At 40.3% G+C, this 25,572-nt stretch overlaps 2 protein-coding genes across 3 annotated transcripts; both read right to left on the reverse strand.

The window, feature by feature from the left end:
• Positions 1–1,966: 1,966 nt before the first annotated feature.
• On the reverse strand, positions 1,967–8,786 carry LOC124118043. 2 transcript variants are annotated; one of them, XM_046480094.2, is made up of 9 exons: positions 8,766–8,786; positions 8,185–8,271; positions 7,342–7,380; positions 6,816–6,863; positions 5,293–5,341; positions 3,959–3,963; positions 3,159–3,203; positions 2,746–2,838; positions 1,967–2,036 (listed from the first exon to the last, which is right to left on the reverse strand). In XM_046480094.2, exons 2-8 carry the CDS (start codon positions 8,245–8,247, stop codon positions 2,779–2,781), a joined length of 309 nt encoding a protein of 102 aa, XP_046336050.1. In that variant the 5' UTR covers positions 8,248–8,271; positions 8,766–8,786; the 3' UTR covers positions 1,967–2,036; positions 2,746–2,778. The 2 variants fall into 2 exon arrangements, with proteins under 2 accessions (XP_046336050.1, XP_046336049.1); XM_046480093.2 differs by having other exon boundaries at positions 2,750–2,838; positions 8,766–8,784.
• Positions 8,787–14,477: 5,691 nt separating this feature from the next.
• Positions 14,478–19,592, reverse strand: LOC125380912. Its single transcript, XM_048396674.1, has 3 exons — positions 19,379–19,592; positions 16,706–16,870; positions 14,478–14,757 (listed from the first exon to the last, which is right to left on the reverse strand). The coding sequence occupies exons 1-3, from the start codon at positions 19,590–19,592 to the stop codon at positions 14,537–14,539; spliced, it is 600 nt and encodes a 199-aa protein (XP_048252631.1). The 3' UTR covers positions 14,478–14,536.
• Positions 19,593–25,572: the final 5,980 nt, after the last annotated feature.

The raw sequence follows: 25,572 nt of genomic DNA on the forward strand, positions 1-25,572 counted from the left end.
TGGATTAGAATTAATTTGTTTTCACTGGTGGCGTAGAAAATGATCAAATCCTACGCCATTTGACAACCATCGTTGAATATTCTATTTATTTTAAATTCAAGCTATTTTGCGAGAATTTTATTCTCCAACTAACTGCTCACACCGTTAACCATAGGGACAAACACCCCCATATAGTGAGCAACATAGTTCCATCTTCGGAGATGAACGGCACATAGTAACAAATTTATTATTATGTTTTCGATACAACCAAACTGAAACCAAACACATTCTCAACTTATTAAACTTATATTAAACTTGCTAGAATGGTGTGTAATGCTTGAGAAAGTATATGCATTTCGCGACTCTGTCAGACCTGGCGTACATTCAAAACAGGTGTCTATTCAAGAATTTACGGTTGGCGAGTCTCTGGGCCAACTAAATTGATCTGACTTTCACTCAATACGGGTGCTGGAGGTAAGGCACAGGACACTCTTACCCTGCACTGAGTGTGATCACTGCATGTTTAAATTGTTTCGTGAGTGTAGCGGCTGTGGATATTTTAAAGGTTTTTTGTTTTGTTTGTTTGTTGTTTAACGCCGCACTCAGAGATGTTCCAGGCTATATGACGGCGGTCTGTAAAAAATCGAATCAGTACCAGACAATCCAGTGATTGACATCATGAACATCGATCCACGCAATTGGGATCGATGACATGCATCAACCAAGTCAAAGAGTCTGGCCACCCCATCCGGTTAGTCACCTCTTAACAGTTAAGATTGTGTTTGTTTCTTGAAAGCCGCACTCAGCAATATTCGAGCTATATTATGGCGGTCTGTAAATAATCGAGTCTGGACCAAACAATCCAGTTATTGATATCATGAGCATCGATCCACGCAATTGGGATAATATGATCTGCATCAACCAAGTCAGCAAGCCTGACCACCCGTAACGGTTAAGAGTGCTGGCTCGTCGCTCTAACGACAAGGGATCGATTCTCTATGAGTACCATGTGTAAAACCCTTTTGCTAGTTTTACGGACCGTGATAAGTGAGGCTGGAATTCTTCTAAAAGCGGACCGCCTCCGTGGTCTTGTGGTAGAGCGTCCGCCCGGAGAGCGGAAGGTACGGAGTTCGATCCCCGGCCGCGTCATACCAAAAGACGTTAAAAGATGGTACTTGTTGTTACCCTGTCTGGCGCTCGGCATTAAGTGGCTGGTCGGCTCGGAGTCAGTATACTGTGTCTGAGTGGGGTATTCATGTTAAACTGCGGGATGGTATCTCAGTGAGCTAGCACTATAAATCGGCATCAGTCCGGTCTAGTACAAGCAGCCACATACACACAGGTGCATGCACGTCGCTATATAAGTGCAATAAACCCAATTTCACCTCACCTCACCTCACCTCTTCTAAAAGCCACGTAAAATTAACTACTTACTTGTGAGTATGGATTCTTTTCTAGCGGTTCCTCTATAATTACAAGGTTTAAAACGGATATGCAGTTTTATGATGTAATCAGACAGTTTTTGGATGCGGGGCTCCTTGTAAGGGTGCAGCATGTCTTTGCTTAAACTTAATCTAAGTGTTGGGCTCAGTCTGCTCACTTCAAATGTGAAGCCGCCATATGTTACGTAGATGTAACTAAATGCCAATAAGCATTATGGAATCAACCACATAACCAAATCTTTAGCCGGAGGGAGACTTCTATAAACTGTCACTTGTCTCCTTTGGTAAATAAGAGGAAAAAAGAACGCTAAAAATCAGACAACGGCTCTGAGAACTTTTCAGTGAAAAGCGATAGGCCAACATAGCTGTTATCAAAATGCCTTAACTGTACGTGATTAACACAAGTGCAAACGAGCAGGTTGTTCTACGTCTTAACAATTAAAGTTCACGCCCACTCACTCATTCAATGCTCATGGTAATGTATGTACGAGACACTGTAGGCTAGGGCGATATTTTATGAGAAAATGCAAACACAACCACAGAAAGAAATGTGCCTGTTTTTTTTATTCAGGTTACAGATTCAAGAACACGAATTCAAGAACTTGACTTGGTATCCTGCAAAATAAAGAAAACATGTATGAGGTAATAAGTCCTACTCTTCATGCAACAGCGGTGACGGATCACCCAATCAGTCAATTCCCTAGTACCCCCTTTACCCATGTCACAACTATGCACTGATTCAGAGCGCAGACACATGACTGTCTAGAACTACAGGTGTTTTCAATCACTTGCAAAAACAGAAACGGACGCTTCTTAACTACCATTCACTAAATGCTCCCAAACTCGTATCATGCCATGTACTTCCTATCCGAAAACATAATTTCCAGATCGTGATCTTATTTAAGACCACTTCGTGAGCGCAACAGAAACTGGAACAGAAGCAACCGTGTTTTGGAAGAGCATCAAAGATGACCTTGACCTTGGAAAGATACATGGTCGTTATGACTTGACCTGTAATGGAATGTCCTCAGATCTTTGGGTAGCTTTAATTAGAGTGGGTTGCCTGCGAGCTATTCTAATCTGGACTCCCAAGGGGGCTGCCAGCAAGTACCCATGTGGACACTCCTTTTGCCATGCCAGAAAACCATCGAGGTGGGTTCTATTCTCTGAAGTTCCTGATTGTGTTTCTGGGTGTGACAACACCATGCCCATGAACGTGTTGTTTTGACTAATGTGGTAAATGTCGAAGACCTGCATCACCTCGGGCTAATATGTCGCGATATAACTGACACAGTATTCGAAACAGCGGTAAAAGAAAACTTACTTACTCAGGTTTACACAGAAGAACATGCCCTTCCTAGTTCCCCTTCTTCGCGGCTTCCACTTCGTTGCAGTATTTTATGTGACTAACTGCCAACTGCAAAAGGGTCAAAGACAAATAATAATCTGGAATATTCCCAGGATCGGGTTATATAAAAAGACAATAATTTTGTTTCCTTTGTTTGATGTTTAACTTCACAACCAGCAATATTCCCGCTGTAAGTCTTGCCTGGTTGTTGGGCGCGTTATGAATAAATTAATGAATAAATTAATTAACTAGTAAATATAAATACTAATCAGACCTTTATTACCCATTATTATGGACCTTCGGTTCAGGTAAACTGCCACCCAAGGCATTTTACTCCGAAAAGACGCTAACAGACATTAGACGAGTGCACAACCTTGACGTGAACCTACCATTTGCAGAACAGTTTCCATTGCTGCTTCGGTATTTGTCTCTTTCTGTAAAGGAAAAGAAGAGGGGTGTACTGAAAATCAATTCCTATCTAGTAAAACCTACCAACATATGATAGGCTTAACATTAATATTTCTGTTCCGTTGGAATATAAAGTTAAGACAAAAAAAAACCCAAAACAAATCCATACATAATAGTCTTCCCATAAATGTCTCCAGCTTTCTTCAAAAGTTAATGTAATACTTCTTTGTGTTTCTTTGTTGTCTATTTGAACGTGGCACCCAGTAAGATATACCGATCACTTTCAGAGAGCAGTTCTGATGAGTTCTACAACCTATTGCTAGAGTCCCATCTGATAGGAACCCGTAGAAAGGAGTTTTGGAAATTGTTTGTTTATTAATTGTTGAGCGACACACTCACCAATATTCCAGCCACAAGGGTTTGTAAAGTTAGCAGCTACAATATATATAGCCAATACCAGTATCATAGTACAACATTGAAGAAAAGGGATGTACTGAAGTCAACATACAAAGTTATGTGAGGACGAATTCATCAATGTTCACTATATATACCTGTGTAAAACAATACACTAATCTCAAGTAAATCTTAGTGCAGGTGTTTACCATTTTTTCTTAAACCCGTCATCATTGATATACTGCCCCTGGACCAAGGAAATACAAATACAATTTTCAAAACGCGGTGTTAACTCAAACCGTTCAGTTTAATGAAGTCCTACTGCAATGCAGTCCAGAAAGTATCAACGTGTTGGCAGACATGCTAAAGGCTGGGGTTGTGTACTCACGTATTCTAAAAAAAAGATACAACAATTACATATATATATGTATATTTAGACATTCATTGCTGGGGATTTATTGCTTGTTACAAGAGGTGAGGTGAGGTGAGGTGAGGTGAAATTGGGTTTAACGTCCCGCCCAAGATTATTGCACTTACATAGCGACGTGCATGCACCTGTGTGTATGGCTACTTGTACTAGTCCGGACTGATGCCGATTTATAGTGGTAGCACACTGAGATACCATGCCGCAGTTTAACACGAATACCTCACTCAGACACAGTATACTGACTCTGAGCCGACCAGTTTTAGCCCCTTAATGCCGCGCGCCAGACAGGGTAACAACAAGTACCTTCCGCTCTCCGCGAGGATGCTCTACCCCTCGAGCAAGGAGGGGTCTTGTTATAAGAGAGTTCATTCACTATTTATTAAAGTCTGAACTATATGTTTATCAGTGGTTATAGTAAATCTTTACGTCAGTATATATATAGCATTCAAATATAAAAATCGAATCTTGACCAAACAATCCAGTGAATGTTTTTTGCAAGCAACGATCAGTTGTTTAACTATAACGATCAACCAAGTGCCAGGGTCTGACCAACCTATCCATTAAGCCGCCTCGTACGACCTGTATATGTTGCTATAACCACGAATAGATGGCTATATCATCCAATACAGGATAGAGCGTTACAAACAACTGCAATTATATACACCTAGGAAAAGGTTAGGCACAGCTTTGTAGATTTTAACAAATAATGTAGTACCTTTTGAAATCGTTTCCTTTTTAAATGTTAGGACAAAACACATTTACTTTTGCTTACAAGGTTACATACCAATGCTGAAATACAGTAACGAAAATTGATTCTGTGATGACATGTATTGTAAATGATCCACGACAATAGTTATTTAACGACTCTTTCATTTGCTTATTGTCTGTCTTTATATCCTATGATATGATCCCAATATTAATTTTTGCACCCCTCCAGAGTGACATACATTCTCCTACCAACTGCACCAGGTGTCAGTGATGAGGATTACAATGAGCGAGTGAGTATGGTTTTACGCCGCTTTTAGCAATATTCCAGCAATATCACGGCGGGGGACACCAGAAATGGGCTTCACACATTGTACCCATGTCGGGAATCGAACCCGGGTCTACGGCGTGACGAGCGAACGCTTTAACCACTAGGCTACCCGACCGCCCCTCGGTTTTCAATGAGATCAATGTGACATGTAGATATATCCAAAAAATATATGGAAGTTCTGGATATATGAAAATAAAGGATTGGTGGCGCTTAATTTAATTTGTTTCCAGGTGTAAAATATATGATGTATAATCCTTACTTCCGAGTGCGTTTACTGCATCCTTTAGTGTCTTTTCTGCCTTGGAATACTGCAACAGTGGGGTCGTTTAAATCATTGATGTATCGACGTCGACGAGCCAACACTACTTTTGTCATCGACAATTTCAAAAGGGAAGTTTAAATAATCATGCGATGTAATTCTGAATCATAACTTATAAAACAATGCCAACGCCTTTAAATTATCGTCAAGTGATATTGTTTAGGGCTTAGCAAAGTGTAGTAAAATAACCCAAATGTCATTATAAAATTAAACTGATACATTTCCATCTACATGAGATGTTTTGTTTGTTTGTTTGTTTGTTGTTTAACGCCGCACTCAGCAATTTTCCAGCTATATGACGGCGGTCTGTAAATAATCAAGTCTGGACCAGACAATCCAGGGATTGATACCATAAGAATCGATCCACGCAAGGGGATACGATGACATGCATCAACCAAGTCAGCGAGCCTGAACACCCGATCCCGTTAGTCGCCTTTTACGACAAGCATAGTTGCCTTTTTAACGCCACACTAAAATTTAGCAATATTCTAGATATATGACGGTTGCCTGTGACAGTAGACACACTTGTAGTTGCTACCATGAACAACGACCCACAGCGTTGAGTATATTATTGACTCACAAACAACCAATTCACCAAACCTTGTCAATTGAAATGCCTCGTACCGACCAGTATACGATGTTTGGGACATATTCTAACCCAGAATACCATCGGGGGTTCAAATGTAAACGCAGTCTGTTTTAAGTTAAGAGTAAGACTGCACTATTGATGTTACTTTTGCATGTATGGACGAAAAACTACACGTCGAGCAATGAGTGAGTGAGGGAGTATTGGTTTACTCCGTTTTTAGCAATATTTCAGCAATATCACTGCGGGGGACACCAGAAATTGACTTCACACATTGTACCCATGTCGGGAATCGAACCCGGGTCTTCGGCGTGACGCTTTAACCACGAGGCTACCCGACCGCCAAATCGAGCAAAGCGTGTACATAACGTACAATGTACAATGTGCATGTATAGGGACGAATAGAAATACGTATATTTTCTGAAGAATAAACATATCAAATTAACAGCCTTAAAACTAATCTGAACTATAAGATACACGAAATAGAAAATGTTACAGCGATCGATATTTCAACAACGTCAGTGCTTTCTTGTAGAACCGTACTCAAAGCTCCATCGGGGGCACGGGTGGCCCAGTCGTCTAAGGCGCCGCGATTCGCTGTGCAGAGTTGCGTCCCTTGGGTACGCCAGAAACCTATGATTGTGGGTTCGAATCCCGGTTGGCCCCGATTATGTTTCTAGGTTTGTCAGCACCATACCCGTGATCGTGGGTTTCACCGAAGTGGTAAACGTCTTAGACCTGCATCGCTTCGAGCTTTCCTCCCACATTAAGCTAACACGCCGCGATATAACTGGAATACTGTTAAAAGCGGCGTTAAATCCAACTCACTCACTATAAGATACACATGTACTGGCAAAATAATATCACGTGTACTTACGCCCATGTCATTAACCGTCTTGCAAAAGTGGACGAGAGGAAACGTCGACTGAAATATAGTGCATACATCTTATTAACGTGAAACTAGTGCGATGCTTACAAATATACATTTAAATCGGAAAGACAAATACCAGGTTTCATAAAACTCGGTCCGATATTTTGTCAAAAAAGATGAATCCAGTAAACATCTTATTTGCATCCTAAACTCGCGGAAGGGCAAATGCCTTGATTTTGTTTGATTTTTGTTTGGTTTTGTTGTTTTACGCCGCACTCAGCAATATTCCAGCTATATGACGGCGGTCTGTGAATAATCGAGTCTGGACCAGACAATCCAGTGATTGATATCATGAACATCGATCCACGCAAGTGGGATCGATGACATGTATCAACCAAGTCAGCGAGTCTGACCACCCGATCCCGTTAGTTGCCTTTTACGACAAGCTTAGTCACCTTTTACGGCAAGCATGGGTTGCTAAAGACCTATTCTACCCCGGAATCTTCACCGGTCGCAAATGCCTTCATCCTACCTTGCCCGACTGTAAAGCATCTTCCTCCCCGGATGGCGCCTACAAACACAGAGGGAATTGTTTGCAGCTACACCGTTTACAGTCAATTTATGGATAAATAATAGAATATAAGTTCCACATTTTTTGGTAAAGATTAAGCTATGTAATTCAAAGATCCGAATGTCCTGAAAGCGAATTTAAAATGTGAAAAAAAACCGACCAGAGGGAGTAGTTTATCTTACAATAAAACACAACAGGGAGGATAAACCACGAGGGGTGTTTTTGTATACGATAACTAACGACGACGAGTCGTCTATTTCGCATATTAGATGTCAACATTATGTACAGCCTCTTTGAGGATGTTGATAAATTTTACAAGCTTTAAATATATTTTCCTGTATTAAATAATGGTCACACCCTAAATACAATCCGATCGCGGCAATGTCGGACAAGTCAGGGTGGTTAAGTTTAGTATTTTCTGAATATTATCGATCAACTGACGACCACTATGTGTACATTTTCTCCCATTACAGATTGCCATATCTCGCATTCGTTTTGGATTCGATCGTTAGGTCATTGCCTTTATCTGCCTTGTCCATCCACCTCTAAGGGGAACAATTCACTACCCTCTACAAAATAGCGTCGTCCAATTTTCGACGTCATCGAATTGCGACCGTATGATCGAAGCTCCAGATATGACGTCATGTTAGAACAATGGTTTATCGTGAAATAAACCACGCCTCCTTCTTCATTGTTCTTTGCGATTAATGGCGTTGCTATCTTATATAAAGGAAATAAAAAAATATAATTTATCCCAACATAACTAGAACAGGCGATGACAGTCAGTTACATTTTGCTACAAACCATTGTTGCTTCTCCGATGAGAAAGGCGAACGCAACAGCAATGTAAATAGCACTGAAATTCATTGTTTACGGTCTTGATTTTGGTGACTGAAAATATAACATTCACATTTTATGGCCAGGATTACGCAATATGATAAGTGCAGTTCATTATTACATAATATTAAAAACATAACATTATTCACAGCATTCTAATTACACGAATATAATGTTATGCAGGCAGCAGTGTTTCAGCAAGAATGTTAATCTGTTTCAATGTATTTTATACAACAGGCGATGCAATACAATACGAACAGTCAAAGGGCAAAATATTGTTTTCTATGTGCCAATAAAGTGTGATGGAAAATAAACAACAACAAAAAACACACACACAACAAAAGCATGAAGAGCAACGAGTATCACATGAATAAGATTTATAGATACGCACGTTCTGTTGTGCTTATATTGATTACATCTAGTACCTACAAACCTGCACATGCAACCATTCCTTGCACTAAACAGTGATATGTAAGGACGAACATATGATCAACGAGCATACGAACATTCACAGTCTGAGCAAACATGGACAATCAAATAATACTTACTCGTTTTCCTTGTCTGTCGTAATTTTGATGTAATTTAGTTCCTTATATATACTGCAAATGCAGATGTCGGCGCAATTTGAAAATGATAGAAAATCTATAAATTATAATAAGATGCAAGGCTACTGTAATATATATGTATCGTATGTGGTATATCCATCTGTCGCATCAGTGCCGCGTGTTTGCCTGTTCTGCCTAACTTTAGTGTTAGGTTGCGCATGGAACCTTGAAACTGTCATTTCTTCAAAGTTGATGATGTTATTAAATGATGCTGTTGTTTAACTGCAATAAGGTTTTATAAGTAATATAATATACTGAACAGCAAAAGAAACGTCACCCCAAGTAATATTGCATGAAAAGTTGTCATTTAAATATCTGGGTAATTTTTGTCAAAGTTTCTAAATTTTAACATTGCTGACAATACACCACGTCATCGCCGGGACTGTCTTCAGTGGGCAACACATCACCAGCATTGGCGCCACCAGCAGTGGAGAAGAGATGATGAAGACGGTAAGGAGATATTATATTTAGATCAATTTTAGCTGCAGTGATGTGTGGTTGAATTCTAATTCCAAGTGCTGGAACAAGGTTTGATAGATTTCGAAACAGGTTTTCATACTGAGGGTGGAAAAGACAATTGTATGCTGGATTTGATGTATTTGTGTGCAATTTAGTGATGTATTGCAGTGCAAGTTTAATGTGGCGCAGTTCGAGTGAAGGTTCATAGACCTCCACATACAAACTGTCCACGGGAGAGGTCCTGAAAGCCCCAAGACAGAGCCTTAGGCCCTGATGGTGTACAGTGTCCATTTTTTTCTAAATTGCTTTTGCAGGCTCCACCATAGACAATGGAACCACAGTCTAGTTTGGAGCGTATTAACGGTTTGTAAAGTGAAGGAGGGTGGTCTGATCCCCTCCCCACTCGGAATTGGAAACGACGTTTAACAAGTTGTGAGCCTTCAGGCACTTTGCCTTGAGATATTTGATGTGTGGTAAGAATATGAGATGACGGTCAAATATGAGGCCCATGAATTTGACCTCCTCTGCTACCTTGATAGGAGTACCTAGGAAAACTAAATCGGGATCCTTGTCAGGTTTGTATTTACGACAAAAGTGGATACAGTTTGTTTTCGATTTGGGGAATTTGAAGCCGTCTTCGTTCGCCCATTTTTGAATTTTGTTAAGACAGAGCTGTAGCTGTCTTTCTATTGTATTCATATTCTTACCACGACAAGAAATGTTCAAATCGTCCACAAAAAGTGAACCATCAACGCTATTAGTTAATACTTTAGTGAGACTATTAATTTTGATGCTGAAAAGGGTGACTGATAGTATGCTGCCTTGAGGGACGCCCTGATCCTGATCGAAATGATCTGACAGGGTAGAGCCCACTCGTACTTGAAATTGCCTGTTGTTAAAAAATTGAGATATGAACTGAGGTAATCTGCCCCTCATTCCAAATTCATGCAAATCTTTTAAAATACCATGTTTCCACGTTGTATCATATGCCTTCTCTGGGTCGAAAAAGATTGATACAGTATGTTGTTTGTTGACAATGGAATTTTCAATAAATGATTCTAAACGCACCAAATTGTCAATGGTACTTCTGGTTTTTCGGAAACCACACTGGATGTCACTCAGTAGGTTATTGGTCTCCTGGTACCAGACTAATCGATTGTTGACCATTCGCTCCATGGTTTTACAAACACAGCTGGTTGATGATATTGGGCGGTTGGATGGATCTGTATGATCCCGTCCAGGCTTTGGAATAGGGATAATAATAGCATTATTAGGCAAGAACACCATTTTGATAGTGATTGATAAACAATGGACTCTGCTTTAGCAGAAATTTCTTGTTGCTATGGAAATGTTTGGTCGTTTCCAACGAGCCTGGGTATGGTGCTGACAAACCTAGAAACATAATCGGGGCCAACCGGGATTCAAACCCACAATTTTCTGGCCCGTCCGAAGGGGCGCAACTCTGCACAGCAAATTGCAGCGCCTTAGACGACTAGGCCACCCGTGTCCCCCGATGGAGCTTTGAGTACGGTTCTACAAGAAGGCACTCACGTGGTTGAAATATCGACCGCTGTAACATTTTCTGTTGCGCAACTTCAAGTGGTTCCAGTAAAGGAATTGGCACAATTCATTGATAGAAATGCATTGGATTCTAGGTTAAAATTAGTTCTGAGTAATCCATGCTTGTCGTTACTGGCATCGAAGAGGATCAGGTGATCAGGACGCGCTGTCCATTAAGTCAACAAAACTGATCACCCCGACGGATATTTGGGTTGCTCATAATATCAATCACTATTTGTTACTGGTTCAGATTCAATTATTAATAGACTGGCGTCATATAGCTGGAATATTGTTTAGTGCAGCGTTAAACAACCACCAAACATTTCATAATTAATCTTTTTCAGTTGTATGTTGAAAACGATCGACGAATTTAATGAAATGAAGTCAGAATATCTCCTCTAGGGATTTCTAGGTGTTTTCTATGTGCTCTTCGTTGAAACATACAGAAAACAATGAAACAACATAACGATAATAATAATGATGATGATGATGATGATGATGATGATGATGATGATGATATGCATATTGTATTTACGCCAAGTCCACACCATAAATCGACCTACCATTATCACGGTTAACAGACCAGTGTGCACTCGATTTCATTCCCAGCTTCCTAGTAAGTATACTATACAACCCAATCTGCTCGTGAGGAGCAATGAGGTTAGCAGTTACATCCTACCGGCTACCGCGTAGCGGATTCTTACAAAAGTTTGCACATTGGTTTTTCGATTCACACCTCAATGAACCTAAAAAAATACACAGTCAATCCTTATAATTAAATTCGACAGCATAAAACATGTTTTATCTACAATAGTTTAACCAAAAACAGTTGTATATATCAAAACAGACAAAAATGGCGAGATTGATAAACATTCCAGGTGTAGGAATACATACTGTGGCGTGACATGAATCAGGTGATTGTTTAATTTATGCACATAAATTGACACGCCTACACTGTCAGTAACCAATCAACGGAGAGCAGGATCAAAACAATGTTCATTGGACCTGTCAGTTAAGACAAGTGGCGAAAAGAACTGCAACAGTCAGACTGTAACGAACTGGAAGAAATATGTCCGAGAGAAGGCGGCTGTTTCAAATTACATGGTCAGTTACCGCCAGATTAAAACATTACCTCCCTGATTACAGTAAAACACAGTTGGAAAAATGCTAGTTAGAAAGGAAACCCGAAGACATGAAAGTTGAACCGAGGCGAGCAGAAAAAAAACAGGCGAGCGAGCCTGCACGTTTGCTGTTTCATTCATTCTCGGCCTTCGGTTTCAAAGGTTTGTTTTGACAATGAATATGCATGAAAGTCGCTAAATGTCCTGTGCATGACGATACACGTGAGCAGAAAGGGATCCCTCGGCTGTAATATTTGGATTCCCCGACATTCCGAAGTAATAAAAGAAGTGCGCCTCGGTGGGCGTGGCTTAATTTTTTTACATTCATTGGGAAATGAATGCAATAACACGTGACCAATTCAGCTAACCAGAATGCAGGAATCTCCATGATCACAACGAAAATTTAATTATTCCTGGGTGAACAAAGGCATATTCCGAATTAGGTCACTTGCCTAAGGAGACACCACGTGTGGTTAGTGCTTCAGTAAGGGTCAGGACCGAAGCCTTGAAGCTGCCGAACGCGGTAACTAATGCAACGTATCTGCGTGACCAACGTTGCTAAACCCAAATACTTTGTGACCTGGTCACTGTACACAAAAGTGAGTGAGTGAGTGAGTTTATGCTTTACGTCACATCGGCAATATTTCAGCCATATCGTGACGAGAAATTATACATTTTTAATATATATATTTTAACTAAATTAAAACTTGTCATCGATGGACAGTAAAATTACTAGAATATCACAGATTAATATTTAAAACTAGCATACAACTATAAAAAGATATCACTATAAATAACGGTACAATATAAAAAAGGCTATAGATCGCCAGCAGCTGAAGGTAGATCACCATGCTAGGGTCCATGGGGACTTAGATGTACGGTACTTTTGCTACCTGCATGGACCCCAGCCGGATTTACATCATCCCCTCAGCTGTTGGCGGCGATTATTGACAATTTTAGCCAGATTAAACGAACACATATCCTACGATTAAAATTGTGGTGGAAAAAAATTACTTCGAATGACGTGGTCTGACGTACCCTCTCTGGCTCTACACAAAAGAAACAGGTGATAATGACAGCCTTTGTAAATATCCATATTCAGTATATTAAAATATTCCACTTAATTTGAGATGAGTGAGTGAGTGATGTTTAGCGCCACAGTATATAACGACCTGTGAATTATCGAGCCAAGGCAAGGTAAACCATTAAACTCAGACTGTGATTCCGTAGTGTTAGTTGCATGTGTTAAACATCTCTGAAACCCGTACTGTTCAAGGCAGCGATGAATCGAACTCCATGTACGTGACCGCCTCCGTGGTCTAGTGGTAGAGCGTCCGCCTGGGGAGCGGAAGGTCCGGGGTTCCAACCCCGGCCGCGTCATACCAAAAGACGTTAAAAGATGGTACTTGTTGTTACCCTGTCTGGCGCTCGGCATTAAGGGGCTAAAACAAGGACTGGTCGGCTCGGAGTCATTATGCTGTGTCTGAGTGGGGTATTCATGTTAAACTGCGGCATGGTATCTCAGTGAGCTAGCACTATAAATCGGCATCAGTCCGGACTAGTACAAGCAGCCACACAAACACACACACGTACATGCACGTCGCTATATAAGTGCAGTAATCTTGGACGTGACGTTAAACCCAATTTCACCTCACCTCACATATCCATATTAATCTATCTACAAGTGACGGTGAACCGATAACGGCCTGGCAATTTACCTTGATGACACCAGTTACATACGTTGCTGCTATACAACATTCCATATGGTTTTACTGTAATAACAAGCGTGCGTAGCTATAAGGCCATAACCCCCAAGGTCCGACATTAACTGCCCCAGTCGTACAGACCGAGTTCTTCTGCAAATGATGACGTCGCGTGATGTCATTCAGTCCAGGCCAACGATTCTGTAAATATCCAATCGAGATAATTTTGTGAGCTATTCCAACGTCAATTTTCAGATTTTGCTGGACATGGATAACAATGATATTGAAATGATTTGACAGTGAAATGATTGACACTGTCACCTATCATGACTCGCGAGGTTCCTGCTTGATCATGCAGGTCAGTAGAGCATGTCGCTATATACGTGCAATAATCTTGGACGCGACGTTAAACCCCATTTCAACTCACCTCACCACGTGGTCTACTGGCATGTATATTGAAATGGTTCAGGTAAAACAATCAAGGATGTTTATAAATAATGAAATAAATAACATAGATCACTACACCTACTTTTGATGGTTAGTTGAGTTAGTGAGTATGGTTTTACGCCGCTTTCAGCAATATTCCAGCACTATCACGGCGGGGGACACCAGAAATGGGCTTCACATATAGTACCCATGTCGGGAATCGAACCCGGGTCTTCGGCGTGACGAGCGAACGCCTTAACCACTAGGCTACCCGACCGGCCCAAGATGGTCAGGCTCTGAATGGTTATGGTTGTAACGTTTTAACTCTTCACGACAACAGATGATGGCTCTGAATGATTGATTCGACTTTAATTAGTTTGGCTACATTTCCTCAAGGAAACAAGGAAACACTTAACAGCTTAACAGAAAACATAAAAGGGTCTGTCTATCTCCCTGTGCCATAGTAACACAGTGCATAATGCTTCTCTGCACAGTTGGCTGAGAACAGGGTGTAGTTCTTCCCAGCATCGAACAGCACGCAGCCTCCAGTAGGCGAACTTGGCTCTCCCGGGGCCCACAGACTTCCAAGAATATTGTCATTAGTAATCCACTTCCACTCGGTGGTGTAATGGCCACCGACCCAGTACAGACTTGAAGTGGGCTTCCCTGTATAAGAAGAGTTTCTAGTCGTGAATGAATGTATGAATGATCTTTATTTCCTCCGCTAATTTCGGAGAGTGATATACATTTGGAATCATGTTAACACAGCATATTTACACGAACATTATGCAGAGAAATTTACAATACTGAATATTTACATGCCGTGGTCCTGGTATGAGATATACTGTCTATAGATAGATCATTGATTGCAGGTTATATCTCGTGATACAGAAGATATGACTTCAGCCCAGCTATCAAGTCTCATATCCTCTACAATAGGGGTTATACCACCTAGTAATGTCACACATTTTACTTCGTCATCTGCACAGTCCTCAATACACATGTATTGTTCGAGGTTTAAAGTGTCAAACAGATGTTCATAGAGGGTGTTCCTTGCATCAGCTAAAGCTGTACAACATAGCAGTTGGTGCTTTATTGTGTCATCGCACTCCTCATCACACATTAAACACTGTCCAGGTGTTATTGGTAGTGCTCCTAGCTTCACAAGTGCTTACATAGGTCTAGTTGGTATATTGTACAAAATACACATATTCCACAGTCCATGAGGTACAAGCTTACAGTGAATTTTAATAAATATGTTTAATTCAGGGTGATCTCGCAGACTCGTGTGCCAATGAGCAGTTTCATGTTCTGTTCAAGGACGAAGTGTTCAAGGACGTTGTAAAATTCTATTTTATTACAGTCTCTGTCAGTTATAGAGTTATTGCATGCATATAAAGTTACAAAATACTATAACAGATTCTGGGTGTTAAAATTAATCATCTTGTTTTACCTCCACAAACTACGGAGAAAAAGGGTCTAAGATAAGTTATCCTGTTACACTATAAATGAAAGTATTAAGATCTCGTTATCATGAACAGTTAAAGTAAAATCTGAAAACAGCATTCATTGAGACATTGATGTTAATGATTATCTTTCTTTAACATTGACGCGTGTTAATGATATAAATTCAACGAACACGCAAGTTTCCTGTTAATATTATTTCAACTCTGTGTTCGTTGACTACACCAAAGTGTGTACCATTGGCTTAAGGTCACATATTGTGACATTAATGAAATACTGTTCAAATCACTCGCTCACTCTGACATGTTCGCAGTAACAACAGTTAGAAAGCTATTATGTAATCATGGATTCGTGCATGCCTGGGTAAATCAAGGGTAGAAAATGTAGATATGCTTTTGATGCCATTCTCACAGAGACTCAAGTATTTTTATATTTCGGACTGGTAAACAGTCATTTACAACGCTTCTGAGCTACAAAAGTATGCATATTTTAAAACCATTTTGGAACAAGAGATATATAATGAAATACTGTTTATACTTTGTAATATGGGTCAAATTTGAGACGAATTCCATATGCTTATAGTTTGTGATTAATTGAAAAGTATAAGACAGAAGTGTATAAATATTGAAAATAGTGGTCCCTCCAGTGTTTCATCACTCTTATGTACAGTAATAATAAAGGTGTGTCATTAATTATTTATTGTGCTTTTACATATTGAAACGTGATGTTGAATACTCTCTGAAGATGATGAGAGCTTGAGCATTTATACAATATAGCTTCGCATATGCGCCATCTATATGTCAAATATGATCTATGTTAAGAGAGAGATTGATTGGTTGGTTGGTTTGTTGTTTAACGCCGTACTCAGCAATATTCCAGCTAGATGACGGCGGTCTGTAAATAATCGAGTCTGGACCAGATAATCCAGTGATTGATATCATGAACATCGCTCCACGCAATTGGGATCGATGACATGCATCAACCAAGTCAGCGAGCCTGACCACCCGAAGAGTGCCTCTTACGACAAGCATAGTCGCCTGTACGGCAAGCATAGTTTGCTGAAGACCTATTCTACCCCGGACCTTCACGGGTCCATAGATTGATTGAAATCAATTACTCGCGTATTCACACAGATGCTCGGAACACTCACGTAGATACTGGAGCTGCATCACGATGCATCTGTACTCGATGAGGTCGTAGTATTCCATCAGGTAGGCCGGGCGACAAGCATCAACAGATTGCGACCACGTCAACAGAGTTTCTACAATCGGCATGCAAAATGGACACCAGGATATACACGGGTGTGGGTCGATATCTGCAAGAATAGCATACACCACGGTACTTATGCAGGATAGTTAATGGAACCACATGACAACTACAACTCACAAATTACCGGTATTTGAAGATGGAACATGAAAAGTTATCTGTAATAAGTCACACGTTAATCTCTTACCAATACTTTGGCACTATTTTCATTTTTCAGACAGCTCGTATTTCAGTAATTGTCGGAGATCAGTAGGAGGGAAAGACCATAAGATTAGTCTCTGGCTTTGGATAAATCTGAAATTTTATATACATTACAGGCAATTACATGTTGGGTAGAACCTAAGTAGATTTGAAAACCGTAGCATCATGTGTATGTGAGAAATAATATCTATCCATCCATCCATCCATCCATCCGTCCATCTATCTATCTATCTATCACCACATCCCTGTCTTAACGATTAACCATATACAATCATTAACACAATTAACGACTGGCTTTCTTTGTATTAACAGATTGATACCATGTGGATTCTCAAAAATTGAAAGGATTTGCTTGACTTTTTGCATTCTCAGATAAGTGCAAAGTTTAATTCTGTCAAAACATTTCATTTTCCAACTTTGTACACCATTGTCACACATCACAATCTCAAGGGAAAACGTCATTCCTTAAACCATGGACACCATAGATACAGTTACACGTCAATCTGACCTGTGAAGTTACAATAGGTCTTCATGATCAGCATCCCATGCTTGCTGTAAAAGACGACTATGCTTGTCGTAAGAGGCGACAATCGTGGTCGGAAGATCAGGCTCGCTGACAGGGTTGGTGCATGTCATCGTATCCCAATTGCATGGATCGATGCTCATGATACTTATCATTGAATTTTCTGGTCCAGACTCGATTTTTTACAGACGGCCGTCATATAGCTGGAATATTGTTGAGTGCGGCGTTAAATAACAAAGAAACAAAAAAACGTCAATCTTCAGAGATTCATGACAATTTGTCAAAATAGAAGCAAATGCCATCCGAAGTTTAATAAGAAGACACTATGTACAAGTTGGGGTTAAGACTTTGAGGCAAGATGAAGGCATCCCCTTGGACACCAATTGTACACCCCTTCTTTCAGATCTGTTTATTCATATAAATAGGAATGCTAATGACCAGCATTAATTTGTTTACAGTTTGTGTGATTATTTCTTTTGTGCGGTAGTCCGTAATAATTGTATTTTAGTTATCTCCCTTGTGTTGGTGAAAATATTATGGAGAGGATTGCATGTCGTTGTGATTTCGTATGCCAGTCACGAAGAAAAACAAAGTAATGATGGGTAAAAAACACAATCACAACTCAATCTCAATCTCAAAGCCCATTTGTGTATTTCTCGTCGATTGCAGCGGAATAAAATATCTAAAGACACTAATACGTCTTTCTATCCCGATGGGCAAAATAAAAAAACAGGTAGATTGGACAAAGAAGTTTAACATATGCTTCAGGTATATCGATGATCTGACATGGTTCAGTAACCATCAAATAGCCAATTCCCTTCCACTGATATACCCACCTGAACTAGAAATAAAGGAGGCCAGTAAGCCCACCTCGTCTGTTTCACAAGTTGGGATGACTTCAACTTTCCATTTGTCAACCTTCCTTTATGTCGAGCAATATTCCAGCAGGTCTACGACTTTGTTTTTTTCGGATGAACAATTGACATGCCTTTGCATGTGTTTGTGACGGGTGCCACCGGTCGGGCAGGATACACTCATCATTTTTTGCAAACACCTCGTATCATCACTATTTGTGAGTGATTAACATGCTCGTGATATAATCGGAGTCGTGCAATCAACGCTGCTTTTGGCAGAGAGTTTTGATGAATATGGAAAAGGGTTTTGTCGCTGTTATTAACAAAATTAATGTTGATTTTGTCCTTAAATATTAAATAATCGGCTAATAAACTGCTCATTCAACAATCTATTTCTGAATAATAAGATTTGATGACACGACATGTAGCCACTCTGATACTTGGTTGGTTGGTTTGTTGTTTAACGCCGCATAATCGAGTCTGGGCCAGACAATCCAGTGATTGATATCATGAGCATCAACCCACGCAATTGGGATTGATGGCCATGCATCAACCAAGTCAGCGAGCCTGACCACCCGATCCCATTAGTTGCCTTTTACGACAAGCATAGTCGCCTTTTACGGCAAGCATGGGTTGCTGAAGACCTATTCTACCCCGGAATCTTCACGGGTCCACTCTGATACTAAGGCCAGAAGTTTGTGAGGACCATCATCGGGAGTCAAGTGCAGAAAGTGTTCATCATCATGTCGGGAATCGAACCCAGGTCTTCGGCGTGACGAGCGAACACTTTAACCACCCCACTACCCCAACGCCCCTCATAACAGAAGACGTCGGTCGTTGTTCATGCCATCAATCACATCTGTTCTAGTTTCGACTTACAAGCCATTATCTTATCTCTGATATATTGCAAACTGCAGCGATAAACATACGTTCATTCAATAGTGAGTGGTATGAAAAAACGACATATACAAATTATTACCTTCGTCTCTAAGAAAGAATGATGTGCCAAGTGGAGGCGTCCAAGGGTGTTCCACGTAGTAGTCAACGTTCAGAAGAAGACAACGTAGCTCGTCCTTTACGTAACCAAAAGCAGTGAAGTTGCTGCTGAGGCCTTTCGCCGCACACGTCGCCCTACTAACACTAACCACTTCTTTAATCAGGTCCAGGTATGACGTGTCGTATCTCGGATCCATTGCCTTCCAATGACCTGATGAAAGTTTGGCTTGGATTGCTGATATTAAGACTACCAAGAACAATTGCACAGCAACCACGACCATGTTGGACCTATTCGAACTAAAGGAATCTAAACTGCTATGAACGCCTTGGTACGCGGTGCTTATATACTAAATGGCTTACTGTGTGTTCTTTTGTAAAAGTAAATAAAAACAAAGGTGAAGTTACCAAGTCAATAAACAATGTTTACCTGGATGGCCGTTCCTGAGGTTAATGGGTCTTTACAACAAAGGTCATTGGTTCTATCAACGCATTAGCCCTGGCCTAATTGACCAACTCATATCGCTTTATTCAAGCACTAATCATTAATTCCAAACAAAACCTTGAACAGAATTGTTTCTTGCAAAAGTTGAGGGTTATGTGTTTATGAGTACAAAGGTTGCTGACAAAATCAATTCAATTTCATGACAATGTTCTATTCCTAGTATATGTCTTTTATATATTTATCAATAGGTAATGGGAGGGAAAAAGGGTTTTGACACCGTATTCAAGATTATTGAACTTATATAGCGTATGGCTGCTTGTAGTATAGCGGAATACTACCGGTTTTATAGTGCCAACAAACTCAGACACTATACTAGAGATTAACATGGTCACTCAACTCATACCGACTCCAAGCCGACTAAGACCGCCTCCGTGGTCTAGTGGTAGAGCGTCCGCCCGGAGAGCGGAAGTTCAGGGGTTCGATCCCTGGCCGCGTCATACCAAAAGACGTTAAAAGATGGTACTTGTTGTTACCCTGTCTGGCGCTCGGCATTAAGGGGCTAAAACAAGGACTGGTCGGCTCGGAGTCAGTATACTGTGTCTGAGTGGGGTATTCATGTTAAACTGCGGCATGGTATCTCAGTGAGCTAGCACTATAAATCGGCATCAGTCCGGACTAGTACAAGCAGCCACACAAACACACACACGTACATGCACGTCGCTATATAAGTGCAATAATCTTGGACGCGACATTAAACCCCATTTCACCTCACCTCACCTCCAAGCCGGCTAGTCCTTCATTTATTCCCATAATGACGAACGCCAGGCAGGGTAGCTACAAGTAATATCTGTTAACGTATTCTGGGATGACGCTGCCAGTGGATCGAACCACCTCTGGCTGAAGGATATATCCAAGGAAGTTGGTTGGTTGGTTGTTTTACGCCGAACTCTGCATTATTCCAGCTATTCCGGTGGTCTGTACATAATCGAGTATGGACCAGACAATCCAGGGATTGATATCATGAGCATCGATCCACGAACTTGGGATCGATGACATGTATCAACCATGTCAGCGAGCCTGACCACCCGATCCCGTTAGTTGCCTCTTGTTATTGTTTTATAATATTGTTGACAGTACCAATGATCTCTTAAGAACAACTGCTAAAAACACCTTTGGTGAATATATAATCAACAAATCACAAACAGGTAAAAATACGAAGAAAATGTAAAACCTTGCTAGGAAGAGGGTGTAAAATATCTCGGAGAAGATATTTTATTCAGCATGTGTGCATATCATTATAACATACCAATTAATGGCGAGCAAGACGGGCACCGAGATGCTAGTAAATCATATACGAAAATGACCTTGAACAATACTTCATTTTCAATTTAACTGGGTCATTGATGACCGCATAAATATCTAACTGACGTTATTCGCATTGCTTTATGCTGATGATACGGTGTCATTAGCTTCTACTAAGTGAGTGAGTTAGTGAGTATGGTTTTACGCCGCTTGTAGCAATATTCCAGCAATATCACGGCTGGGGACACCAGAAATGGGCTTCACACATTGTACCCATATCGGGAATCGAACTCGGGTCTTCGGCGTGACGAGCGAAAACTTTAACCACTAGGCTACCCGACCGCCCCGCTTCTGCTAAGAATTATCTACAGAAAATAATTGATGTAATATACATTTGTTATACATTCGTGACATCCGTTTTTTTGCTTAAAATGGATATACATATGTATACGTTGTAATTTTACTTCTACTCTATGGGAAAAGGGTTCAAAAGCCATAAATCTTATTTTATCCAAAGCTAGGTATTATGATTTGTCATTTAACAGTTATTCAGATCAAACTATTGGAGAATAAGCAAATCCAGTCTGAGGTTATGGCTTAGATACATGGGGATTTGAATATGGTTGAAACATCCACTTAACGTTCATAACCAAAATATTATGTATTAAGAAAAGAACCCCATGTACAGGTTATAGCGTTACCTTGGAGGAAGACCTCTTTGATCTATTTTAGCTGTCTTGTCTTATCTATAAACCCATTTTGAATGCCTTCAGAGATAATAACAAAGAGCAAGAAAACAGATGGAATTGTTGCATCCATTATTCTTTAATCACCAAGTAATTGACTTCGTCATCAAATATACAATGTGCAAACTGTCACACTAATTTCCGTCAATTGTATAGCCTTCGGCCTTAGGGGTCATAGTAACACAGTGCATAATGTTTTTCTGCACAGATGGCTGAGAACAGGGTGTAGTTCTTCCCAGCATCGAACAGCACACAGCCTCCAGTTGGCGATCTTGGCTCTCCCGGGGCCCACAGACTTCCAAGGATGCGCAAACCAGTTATCCACCTCCACTTGGTGGTGTAACGACCACCGACCCAGTACAGATTTGTCGTTGGCTTCCCTGTATATGAAAGGTTTATAGTAGTTTATACGACCTGAACTAGTCTTGACATGACATCTAGATAATTGTGTGTTTTAAGTCTATGGAACGAAGATGTAACGGGCGTCTTGTGTTCTGTTGTACAATTACGTTGGTTGGTTTGTTGTTTAACGCCGCACTCAGCAATATTCAAGCTATATGACGGCGGTCTGTAACTAATCGGACCGCATCCGTGGTCTAGTGGCAGAGCGTCCGCCCGGAGAGCGGAAGGTCCGGGGTTCGATCCCCGGCCGCGTCATACCAAAAGACGTTAAAAGATGGTACTTGTTGTTACCCTGTCTGGCGCTCGGCATTAAGGGGCTAAAACAAGGACTGGTCGGCTCGGAGTCAGTATACTGTGTCTGAGTGGGATATTCATGTTAAACTGCGGCTTAGTATCTCAGTGAGCTAGCACTATCAATCGGCATCAGTCCGGACTAGTACAAGCAGCCACACAAACACACACACGTACATGCACGTCGCTATATAAGTGCAATAATCTTGGACGCGACGTTAAACCCCATTTCACCTCACCTGTAAATAATCGAGTCTGGACCAGGCAATCCAGTGATGAATATCATGAGCACCGATCAACGCAATTGGGATCGATGACATGTATCAACCAAGTCAGCGAACCTGACCACCCGATCCCGTTAGTCGCCTTTTACGGCAAGCTTGGGTTGCTGAAGACCTATTCTACCCCGGAATCTTCACGGGTGGCCAAGCTATGGAATGGGTATGATGTCAAGGGCAAGGTCATGCAACGACACGGTGACAGCATTACCTCTTAAACAGTTTGAATTTCAGCGTGTATTCTGTTTCCTATAACTTTTGATTAAATACAATTTAATAAAGTCAGCGAGCCTTACCACCTGATCCCGTTAGTCGCCTTTCACGACAAGCATAGTCGCCTTTTACTGTTCCTAGTCCAAGGCCGTTATTATGAAACTATATATGTATGCAATATGTCCAGAGACTGTAATACGACATAATTTGACAACGGTGTCTAGTACAAGGCCGTTATTATGAAACTATATATGTATGCCATATGTCCAGAGACTGTAATACGACATAATTTGACAACGGTGTCCAGTACAAGGCCGTTATTATGAAACTATATATGTATGCAATATGTCCAGAGACTGTAATACGACATAATTTGACAACGGTGTCTAGTACAAGGCCGTTATTATGAAACTATATATGTATGCAATATGTCCAGAGACTGTAATACGACATAAATTGACAACGGTGTCTAGTACAAGGCCGTTATTATGAAACTATATATGTATGCCATATGTCCAGAGACTGTAATACGACATAATTTGACAACGGTGTCTAGTACAAGGCCGTTATTATGAAACTATATATGTATGCAATATGTCCAGAGACTGTAATACGACATAATTTGACAACGGTGTCTAGTACAAGGCCGTTATTATGAAACTATATATGTATGCAATATGTCCAGAGACTGTAATACGACATAATTTGACAACGGTGTCCAGTACAAGGCCGTTATTATGAAACTATATATGTAATACTATGCAATATGTCCAGAGACTGTAATACGACATAATTTGACAACGGTGTCCAGTACAAGGCCGTTATTATGAAACTATATATGTATGCAATATGTCCAGAGACTGTAATACGACATAATTTCACAACGGTGTCCAGTACAAGGCCGTTATTATGAAACTATATATGTATGCAATATGTCCAGAGTCTGTAATACGACATAATTTCACAACGGTGTCTAGTACAAGGCTGTTGTGAAATTATGTCGTATTACAGACTCCGTAAGTAATGGACTTATTGCACGCATACATATTTTCATAATACTTGGGTGTTGATGCTTAATCACTGTGACCATAACTCCATGTTTACCTCCACAAACAATATGGTCTAAACAATATTTAAACAACAGTCATGCAAAAACATTATTTGTTATAATATCATTCATTAACATCAACATGTGTTAATGATATAATTATTCCATGAACACGCATGTTTGCTATTAAAATCATTTCGCCATTTCGCCCCGTGAAGATCCGGGTTAGAATTTGTTTTCAGGTACGCATGCTGGTCGCATGAGGCGACTAACTGGATCGGATCGGAACTGGGTCAGACTCGCTCTTGGGTGATTCATATCATCGTATCCCAATAGATCGATGCTCATGTTATCAATCTTTGAAATTTCTGACTCGATTATTTACCGATCGTCGTCATTTAGCTGGAATACTGCTGAGCACGGCGTTAAACAACAAACAAGCAAACAAACAACCAAACATAAACATATTGAACCCTGTGTTCGTCGTTTACACGATATTGTAGGCTTTCCTTCCACATTAATTTAGTTGACATATTGTGGCAAAAATGCAATACTGTTCAAATCACACTCACTCTGACATGTTCATGTTAACTACTGTTAGAAAGCTTTTATGTAATCATGGATTCATGTATGCCTGGGTAAATCGAGGGGTAGAAAATGTAGATATTCTTTTGATGCCATTCTCACAGAGACTAAAGTATTCGTTAATATCTGACTGGAATAAAGTTATTAATACAACGTTTCTAAGATAAAAAAGTATGCATATTTTAAGAACATTTTCGAACAGGAGATATAACTATTCGAAGCTCTCTGGTCATATCTATAAACATATTTTTTTATGCAGTTCCCACAGAGACTAAAGGATACCTTTGTTTCTGAATGGTATTCCTTTCCCGTTTTCTTCAAAGCTTCAAAGCTACAAGATAAGGTTCTTTACGAACCAGAGTGATATATATGTTCAGAAATTGTACATAAATATCGGACTGTCTCATGAAACTTCAGATGCGAAGCTTGCCCAACTCAAACTGAGAAGGGTTGGGGCTTACAGTATACCAAGGAATGAAATATTGTTTAAACATTGCACTACAGGACAAATTTAGGATGATTCCCAGTTTCTTATAGTGGCCATACTTTGAAATGTATATGACAGACGTATTTTTCCAGTAAACGCAGACTTAGTTGATGCATGTCATCGATCCAAAGTGCGTGGATCGATGTTCATGTTGTAAATCACTGGATTGTCTGATCGAGACTCGATTATTTACAGACTGCCGTCGTATAGCTGGAATATTGCTGAGTGCGGCGTTAAACAACAAACAAACAAATTAACAAACAAACAGTTAATGCTGGAAAATAGACTATCCAGCGTTTCCTTACTCTCATGTCCAGTGATGAAAAGATGTGATTAAAAGTATATCATTATATACTTATCGGTTTTTATAAATATTTGAATAA

This window comes from Haliotis rufescens, unplaced genomic scaffold (genome assembly GCF_023055435.1).
Source record: "Haliotis rufescens isolate VD_foot unplaced genomic scaffold, xgHalRufe1.0.p SCAF_16, whole genome shotgun sequence".
Classification (NCBI taxonomy): Eukaryota; Metazoa; Mollusca; class Gastropoda; order Lepetellida; family Haliotidae; genus Haliotis; species Haliotis rufescens.

Bases quoted from the DNA above. Each gene is read 5' to 3' on its own strand.
- LOC125380912 (XM_048396674.1), bottom strand. From the start codon at position 19,592: ATGGATCCGAGATACGACACGTCATACCTGGACCTGATTAAAGAAGTG. The intron at 16,871-19,378 runs GTAATAATTTGT...CTATTCTTGCAG, and splicing joins ATTCTTTCTTAGAGACGAAG to ATATCGACCCACACCCGTGT. The intron at 14,758-16,705 runs GTGAGTGTTCCG...CTTCTTATACAG, and splicing joins GATGCAGCTCCAGTATCTAC to GGAAGCCCACTTCAAGTCTG.
- LOC124118043 (XM_046480094.2), bottom strand. From the start codon at position 8,247: ATGAATTTCAGTGCTATTTACATTGCTGTTGCGTTCGCCTTTCTCATC. The intron at 6,864-7,341 runs GTAGGATGAAGG...ACTATATTTCAG, and splicing joins ATGCTTTACAGTCGGGCAAG to TCGACGTTTCCTCTCGTCCA. The intron at 5,342-6,815 runs GTAAGTACACGT...CCACTGTTGCAG, and splicing joins AGACGGTTAATGACATGGGC to TATTCCAAGGCAGAAAAGAC.